This window comes from Ctenopharyngodon idella, chromosome 7, assembly GCF_019924925.1.
Source record: "Ctenopharyngodon idella isolate HZGC_01 chromosome 7, HZGC01, whole genome shotgun sequence".
NCBI classification, from domain to species: domain Eukaryota; kingdom Metazoa; phylum Chordata; class Actinopteri; order Cypriniformes; family Xenocyprididae; genus Ctenopharyngodon; species Ctenopharyngodon idella.
In genome coordinates this window covers 4,756,726-4,766,444 of record NC_067226.1, presented here as the reverse complement: position 1 = coordinate 4,766,444, position 9,719 = coordinate 4,756,726, and the positions used below count along the sequence as shown (strand labels likewise).

The following is a 9,719-nucleotide window of genomic DNA, read 5'->3' as shown; positions in this document are numbered from 1 at the left end:
ATTCTTTGTGTTTACGCTTTAAGGGAAAGACTCTCACAATACAGCTTTTTTTTTTTTTTTTTACCTGAATCATTGGTATCGGAGGGACTTCCCCCCGCCCCCCTTTTTTTTTGAAAATGGAAAAGGTGTTGACTGAACAAAGACAAAAGGATCATGGCCTATTTTATGTCCCCATTTATGTTTGATGTATATTTAATGTTCTAACACATTCATGAAGGAATTCTGTGGACTGACTGGCAAGACAATATAGCAATTTCACTAAAAATATATATTTAAAATGTTATTTGGCAAAAACTTTACAATAGCAGTAATACATTTCAGCATTTATTAATATAATGTTAGTTAATAAAAATACAATTTTTCATGTTAGTTCACATGCATAAACTAATGTTAACAAATACAACTTTTGATTTAAAAAATGTATTAGTAAATGTTGAAATTAACATTTATCAAATGATGTAGAAGTAGGCCTATTGTTCATTCCTACAGTTAAACTACTATTTAAAATGAAACCTTATTGTAAAGTGTTACTATTATTTGTTATGTAGTTAATATCTTTGGATGATATATGATTATATCATCTTTGGTTGATTTTGTTGCTTTTATAGAGGACATTGATGCAGGGGTAGTAATTGAGAGACTCAACCAAAATTAGCATAATATAATAATGATGTGTTTTGCAGTGTAAAACAGCATTTTAATAGGGGTTCCTAAGTTGGCTTCGATTCTGGAACCCCCATTATTGGTAAGAAAAACCAACAACTGTAACATAATGTCCATGTTAGTGACCTCTTGTGGTGCTTATGCATCGAAACCATGAGGGCTCATGAACGGCCCTTTTGGCTCATGAACAGCAGAAAACGTGAATGACAGAATACTCAATACTATTTACATTACTAAATACTGGCTTAGCTCAATCATATGCTAGAATCTTGAGTATAAGCAAAAAATAAAGACAATGAATGTATAAGGGCTGTATACACACGACTCTAAAGTTTCTAATTATAGGACAGACACACTTCTACACGCATGCATACATGCATCTCCTGCGTTTAAGTTCTTGAGATTGGCAGCTTTCTACATTTAGATATACTTTAGCCGTCTGGTATTGTTTAAATACTGCAATAACGTTATGAAATCTGACTAGAAATGAAAAATACAGACATAAATTGAAGGTGCGCGGCTGCGCGCGGTTTGGCTGCGCTGCAGAGAGCGCGCGCGTCTGTGTCTCGCGCTCTAGTCATTGTTACAAATTGTCGCACCTAGACGGCGACATAGAGCTCGAGTCTGCTAAAAAACAACAACATTTCAGCCTCTTTTCCTCCTGGCCAAAAATGCCTGAGCACGTTTGAGTGACCATGGAGCGCGTTTGCCGTCATGTAGTGAAACGTTGACACACGGAGGATTTATTTCGGAGGAATGAAAGTTTAAAGAGCACTGAAGGAGGACAACATGGCTGTGCAGGAGGACGGAGAGGTTTTGCACAGTAAAATCAGACACCACGATGGTGTTGTTGGCAATGCAAACAGCGCGGAGAGCTTCAGGAACGGCTATGTGAAGAGCTGCGTCACTCCGTTAAAACAAGACCATCCGAGGGGCTTTTTATTCAACGTCTGCAGGTTTTGTAATGAGGATATCCTCAAGTCCAAACTACTCCGCGGCTCGGCTCTCTACGTGGGAGCGCTGGCAGTTCTGGCGCTCTCCTGTTTAATTTCTAGGAGCTTTCAGAGTGAACACGGCGTCTCGGAGCTGCGGACTTTCCTCTTTGATTTCTCACAGTCCATCAGTCCTTTATTCAGTATTGGCTGTGCGTATTTCTTTCTGACCCTCTACCTGAGGCGGACCAAGAGGGAAAGCAGCAGATGTTGGCTTTTGTCCTTACCAGCATCATGCTACTTGGGGGATTTGATAGTCTTGCGCTTGTTGCAGTGGGGAGAGGAGCACCATCAGATGCAAATGATGGGCAGGTTGCTGTTTGTGCTGGGCTGCGTGGGTCTGCTCACTCTCATCCCCACTCTCAAACTCAAGCACAGCGTCCTGATCCTGGTCTTCGCCAGCCTGGTGTGGTTGCTGTCCTTCACCAGCCTCGGCTGCCTGTCTCCGTCCCTCAGGCCGGTGCTGGCGTGTATGGCGGGGGTCTCCGGCTCTCTGCTGGCGCTCTGTTTTGATCACTATTACCCACCGAGGGAGGCGGCCGGCAGGGTTCCTAACGCGGAGGAGAAAGTTCCCGTCATCAGACCCAGGAGAAGGTCCAGCTGTGTTTCTTTGGGAGAGACGTCCAGCAGTTATTATGGCAGTTGTAAGATGCCCCGCAGACCTTCTCTGCCATGTATATCGAGAGAACAGGTAGGGGCTGTTCATCATCACACACTGATCCCGAAAAACCAGTTGATATATACTACCATCACACTCCTGATTTACACTACTATCACACACATCACTCATGATACACCTCATCACACTTATGACATTTCAAATGGCCACATACAATTACAGTCCTAAACCACAAAAACACACTCCTAAGCTCTAGGTCTACACCATCACAACCCCGATATATACACGTTCAGCTTGAGCAACAATCCACAGTTTATATCATGGATGTGATGGTATTAGTATTTTGTATACCCTGTTGTTGGGCCAGGTCAGTCACCTGTTGCCTAGCTCCCAAATTTATTTAAGTTTTGATTGTTTCATTCTGATGGAGTGAGGATTTTTTTGTTTTGTTTTTTGCTTTAACATTTAAGCTTAACATTGTTTGGTATTTTAGAGTGAGCATAATGTACGTTTTGGTATGTTTCAAATGGATCAAAATAGTTTTTAGGCCTAGTTAGTTATGTGAAGTCTAGTAGTCCAGTACAGAATGATGTATTTAAAATATTAACCTTGTTATAATATTTTGATCCTTTTGTAATAAGTTACAAAAACACATTTTATGATAATGTCTTTTTGAGTCATATTTCCTTATGGCCTCTTCTCAGTACTGCAGGAAAGTGTTTACTTTTGATCCAGAAGAAGACGTTATCCAGTTTACAGCAGTCTTATAATGCTGTTCAGAATGTTGTGTTCGTACTGAAGTGAGAAAAAAAATACACTATTAATCATTGATTCAAACACATGAAAAGTGGGGCATCGCTCGTCCCAGTGTCTGTGCCGTAAATAGAGTATATATAGAGTTTTAAAAGTTTGCCATTGATTGACTCTTCTTTTGCATTCTAGTGCGAAGTGAAAAGTTTGAACAAAACTATTTGGCTTATGTTATGTGTGTGTGACATAATGGAAAATCAGCAGACAGTTTATTTAACTTTTTTAGGCGCATGCAATTTGTTATCTGTAAGTTCTATAAATATGGAAACTTTGTTAGTTCATTAAGTAGGATATGTTGCTTGCAGCTGTTTGATTTTTAAAACATCAAGCCCACATTGCCCAAAAAAGTCAGCCCCAGCCAAGGGTAAAGGGTCATCATGTTTAAACACTAAATTCAAGGTCATCAAACCTGTGTGGCAAAGTAAATATACTGTAACATTGCGCTGGGTTTTCGTGTAGTCATTCTTGCTTGTTTCTGCACATAAATGAAGGCAGTATTTCAGTGAATTATAAAACATAATTCAAGTACATTTGGAATGTTTTCACACTAATTATAAAGAGTTTAGTCCTTTCTCTACTCGCTTGCACATAAAGCCATTCACTTTGTGCTTCAAGAGATTTTGAGTGTGCTTTGAATGAGTGCACTGTTCCAGTCACGCTCATGAATTGAGGTTTCAGTATGACCAGTTTCAGACTTTATTTTGACCAAGCACCTGTTCTTACTGAGCAGTAGCATCAGTTCTCCCTCACTTGGGATCTGTAAGGACACCTGGAAACAAAATAGCAAACTAGAATAAAAATGAATGGATTTCACTAGATTTGCCTATATTTCCACTCTATTTTGTCCTAGTTTGAATTGCGGCAGTATTTAATTCTAACTTGTGTCTGTTTGTGCTTATTCAATATTCATGCTCGATGTGCCATCATTACTAATGACAAATTTATTGAAAATGCCCTTTATTGTTGAAGTGGAGTGAGAAGACCTTTTCAGAATGCACAGAACAAAAATTTAATTTTGTGTCATCAGGCCATTATATTTACCATATTAATGCTTTTTTTTTTTTTTTTTTAGTTCGAAAAAAAAAAAAAAGACATCCAACTGTTTAATTTTAAGCCCTCATCTAATCAAAAGGGAGCTGGAGAAGTGCACTTCGAAGCTGCACATTGAAAACAGACGTCTATGTGTAATTTTGATTTAAGTATGGTAGTTCTGCAGTGAATTTTAAATAGGTGTTTTTGTGCAGCTTTTCTGTCTTTTTCTCAGTTTGAGTCATGATGAGACATTGAGACACCAGTCTCTCAGTTCGATTCTCTCTGACTGTTTTTGATAGTTCAGCTCTTTCCCTCTGTTCATACTCGCACACAATCCTGTTTAGATGGATGTCATGAACAACTTATTTCTTTTTTTTATTTTTACAAAATCACCTTGATTTTAAGGAACGCATTTTATTAGTATTGCTATACTAGTTTATTTTATTAATTATTATTATTATTATTATATAACTTAACTTTATTATTATAAATATTAATAATAGTAATGTTTATTTTGTTTGTTACAACTTTTAGTAGTAATATACATAAGGTCTAGTAAATTTTATATATATATATATATTTTTTTTTTATATATATATATATATTTAAAAAATTATATTCTTTTTCACATCCTCCTTGTACAGACCTCAAAAGTTTGATCAGTTCAGTCATTATCAGTTGTGAAAAAGCATTAAAGGCAATTTGAAGTAAACATAAGTTGATCCTACTTCATGTTGTACTGTTAAATTCATTGCTTTGTGAAAAAAAGTGTAAATTAATGGACCTTTCTTTGTGATTTTTCTCCCACGACAGTGTCGTGATGTGTGTGTGAATTTTTTTTTTTTTTTTTGGTTGTTCCGGTCAGTGCTGTGTCTCACGTATGGCCTCATGACTGTTTCACTTGCACAGAGTGAGAAACAGCTCCAGTCCTCTCTTCAAGCCACCTGTGACTCATTGCATTTTCAGCCCAATGTTCGTCACAGCCTGAGCTGTGTTTAGAACCCATGGCAGGATTATGGCGCTTTTAAGATGGACCACTATATGCGGTAGCCAGGCTGTTTGAAATGTTTATGTGGCTTGAATCTTTAAATCAGTTGATAATCATAACAAAGCCCAGTCGCTTTTAACATAGCACATGGAGCTGTGATTATATTGTGGAGATGTTGGGAGCAGAGCAGCGAACTATGCCTCATTCCTTTTTGTTATACTTTCTGACAAAGCTAACTTTACAATTGAAATTTAGCTGAAAGTAATGCAGTTAGGTGAAATTTGATTTATTCCATACATTATCATACATTTTATAGTTGTTATTTAATTAAGCCCCTCAAGTTATGACCATACCAGTTCAACAACGTGCATGAATTTTTAAATTAATTAATTAATTTATTTGTGTGCATTTTGACAAGCTGAAATCATCATCTGTGAAAATGTATGGTTTCCAAACTAAACTAGGAAGCATATCAGTGGTTTGCAGATCAGGTGAAGTTGTGGTTGTTTTATAGGAAGGATCTGTTTTTGTCATTGCTTTTTTTTTCCTTTTTTTTTTTTAAAGGCCAAACGAACTCCGGAAGAGCTGGTTAATTGGAATATACTGAATCCATGTTGTCAGTGTCGGGTGGAAACCTCCTATCTCCAAAAATGCTACTTTTTAGGATAAAAACACTGTTTTTTAAATAATTAGTTGATATTGATAGTTGATATTATGAGTTTATATATAGTCAGATGCTTGCATGTGTCATTATATTATTAACATTTTACCAAAATCAAGCTCAAATGGAGTTATGAGGTTTTTGACCAGCGAATATTTGAGGATTTTAGACATACCTGAGGCATATCAGAGGCAGTAAATGCATCAAATCATGTCTTCATCAACTTACAGGTTATAAAATTTACTGTAGCTATGTGGGCACTCTGTTTTTTCTGTAATTTGGCCAAAATATCTTGTCATTAAAGATAAAGTGCTATGGATGGGCATCGTCGCCCAACATTGACAATGTATTAAATGGTGATAGGCACTTTTCTAACCTAGCCTTATAAGAAAACAAAAAAATATGTACTGTTTCATCTGTTTCATCCATACTCAGTGTGACTTTAGAATGGCAACAATTGACTTTGTGTCATACATTTATTCCCAAAGTCCACAAAAATACTTTTTTTGTTTTTTTTTTTTTAATTCTGTTGGTGCATTTTTAGACTTTTAGTCAAGAAACTTCTTGTATTCTATCAGTTATCTCCTAATGTAGCTAGAAATTGAAGTCAATACTAAAATATGAATACCAATTAGAAGTTGCAGCAGTTGCAAAAGGTGCAATGCGCATGTTTGTATTCATTGTAACATCTCAAAATGAGTTTTAAATATATTATTCATTGAATGTGATTGTTCAAATTTGTTCATCATTAAAAGAGTAAAGAGTGGATGCATTAGTGATATAGATAAAAGAAACTGAACTTTTTCTAGTTCCTGTCCAGTAGTTTTCTGTATGTTGTCATACATCTTAGTTATACCTGTGCTGATAAAGGGCATGATGAAAGAAGAGCTGAGCAATTAAAGAAAATTGCTTTCAAGTTGCACAGAAAATCCCAACATGACCAGCCAGTTTAGTGTCTGTTTAATCATATTGTAAAGAATGGTGGTCAGTTACGTACAAGTCGAAATACACAGTACTGTTTGCAGCCTTGAAATGGGACTTTATTGGTATGTGTATATATAGATCAACATCAAGCTAAAACCATCATGAGAGGCATCACTTGTGTGCTCAGTCAGTCTTTTCTTCACACAGGTAAGTACCTTTGTTTATTAGTCAAGTGAGGGCTAGGCTAGTGGACTAAGTGGATGTTGTCATTTATTTTTAAAGGCACAATATGTGTGATTTTTAGATTAAAATACTCAAAAAACACTAGAACAATGTTATATATTTTGTTGACTTGTGTACTTACATTATCCCAAATGTTTCCAATGTTTAAATCCAGAGAAATCAGCAATTTTAACCAGGACACGGACCATGTAATTTCGTTGCCTGTCAATGACGCCATATCCGTGTTACCCCCGATTTCCAGTTATATTTTCATAGAAACCATGGAAACACCAAAGACGCTTTAATATATTATGTGTTTTATTAGACAGGTGAGCAACTGTTTGGATGCATTTATCAACAGAAAAATAATCATTACATAGCTCGACACGGTTAGTCTTATTGGTTGTATCTCGTTTTTACCATGCCTCAGACAACACTTTTGACTATTTTGTCAAGTGGCTAACATAGCATAATCAGAGAGAGCTTTGTCCATAACACAATATATTTTTTAATTAATTGCATGTCATTTAGCAACACAAGACCTGCAGTTTTATGACATTCTAATATCGATCTAGATCAAAAAGTGCAATAAGTCTCTGAGCGAACGCACAGAGTAACGATATAACATAACTTTCAGCACACTCAAATGCATTTAGTATGATAGTTTTAACCATGTAAAACAGTGCTGCGTTGCCCCACATACATAAACACAATCTCTCGACCAGAGCCGACTGTGTTCACGCTGCGGCAGATTTTTCCCTATCCCCCATAGTGCACTATATGCCATCCACCATATAAAAAATAGTAAATGTGTGAACAAGTGACGATTTCAGCCACAGCTTCAGTGTCTATTTAAAGTGTAGGGGGCGGGATGCTTCCAATTCTAGAGAGCATTTGATTGGACAGAAAATCTGATGAGAAGCTGGAAGTGCAGAAAGATGTCATCAAAATCATTGATCCATATTGGCAGAAGTGAAAGATTGTAAGCTCTGAATGCTTATATCTATTAAATGTTAATTTTGCCATTGTTTTGGAGTACACTAGCTTATAGATAACCTTAAGGCTAACATATTCATGCTAAAAGCAAAAAAACTTCAATTCTGATTTAATGGAGACTTTAAGGTCCGTCCACACCAAGAACAATAACTATAACGATAAAGATATATTTCTAAAAATCGTTTTAAATATATAAATAATGGTCCACACCACAACTATAGCAGTTACGACACTGAGAAACGATATCATTGGAATCACTTTCAGAATGATTTTTTTCTAGCTGATGAATGATAAAACTATGACAGCCAATCAGAATCCATCTTGCTTGAAAGGGCTCGAGCATTTAAAGCGGCAGACAACAAAAGTGGCAAGGTGCTTTTAGTTGAATTTGTTTGAACCATTGTGCAAGTGCAATTTTTATTTTATTTATTTATTTACATTGTATTTCGCCTTCAGTAGTTGACAGTACCCATCTAAACTTCTAGACTTGGCTCAGACTGTGTAAAATTATTCAGATATGAAATATTATGTAATATTATATGAACGCCTTTGCAAAATTGTATGTAAATTGATGAACAGTGCTGACCTTTTGAATGTCGTTGAAAATGGATACTGCAGATAGAGAGTATTAAATCAGACTGAATAAATCAGATCACCATTGTTATATGCATATGCAAAGTCATAATTGATGGCAGTTGTTGACATATTATTGTCTGTAACATTATAAAACATTGGTAATATGTTAATTTTATATTACATATGAGTGTTTAATCTTAAATAAACAACCACCGATGATGATGATGTTTAACATTTTTTTTTTGTTTTTTTTTTTTTGTTGTTGAATATTTTATGTTCAAATTGTATCAAGAAGTATGAATACTGATCAAACATTGCATTGTTTTCTTATATCTTACTTTATTGTGAAATAAAAAAATGCTGCTCAAGAAAGATTTCCTATTATCAGTGTTGAAAACCGTTGTGCTGCTTAATATTTTTTATTTATTTTTTTGCGGTCATATTTCTGTAATTTTGTTTTTGTTGCTATCGGAATGATTCAGATAGCTTGAGACTGGAATGCAGTTTGGTCATTTGCTATTAGTGGCTCGTGTTGATATGGAAGCTGTGAAGTTGGCAGTTGTTATTTGTCCCTGGGGTGTTTTGCCATATGGGTTTATAGAGAGTTTGGGGTATTTTGTGATGCTCGTGACCTCACGAAAGTGAAGAGAATGAGCACAATCACTACTTGGCTCATAGCTATTTTCAGTTTTGCCAGCTTCTGTGAGGTTTAATATATTGTGTTTAGGCAAGGTTTCGGCTAATCTATTTCAATACATCAACAACAAATGAGGCCCCAGAAGGTTTAGACGCACATAAGTAATGCTGAAGTCACAAAAGGTTAAAATGCTGCCATAAGGGCCCGTATCTTTCATACTCCACAAAAAACTGACCAATGTTTATTTGAAGAAATACAGTTTGTTTAACAGCTTACTGCTGATTGTGACAGTGTTTCCATTATGGTGCACTCTGGTGAGAAACCGCTGTTCTTGGTCATGCTGTTGTTTCTGTTGGAATTGGAAATTAAATGGAATTTCACTGTGAATATTTTATATTCAAATTGTATCAAGAAGTATGAATACTGACCAAACATTGCATTGTTTTCTTATATCTTACTTTATTGTGAAATAAGAAAGATTTCCTATTATCATTGTTGAAAACCGTTGTGCTGCTTAATTGTTTTTTTTTTTTTTTTTGTGAAAACCATGATACACTACCATTTTAAATGTTTCGGGTAAGTTAAATCTTTTTCTAAAA

The 9,719-nt window shown here is 35.8% G+C and overlaps 1 protein-coding gene across 2 annotated transcripts in view; it reads left to right on the top strand.

Annotated features, from left to right (window-relative positions):
* The first annotated feature begins 443 nt into the window (after positions 1 to 443).
* Positions 444 to 9,719, top strand: part of pde3b (phosphodiesterase 3B) — a 55,006-nt gene continuing 45,730 nt past the window's right edge. The window contains exon 1 of one of the 2 annotated variants that reach the window (XM_051898765.1): positions 444 to 2,346. In XM_051898765.1, coding sequence (XP_051754725.1) covers positions 1,453 to 2,346 — 894 coding nt within the window. In that variant the 5' untranslated portion in view covers positions 444 to 1,452. The remainder of the gene's footprint in view (positions 2,347 to 9,719) is intronic. The other variant, XM_051898766.1, reaches the window with a different exon arrangement.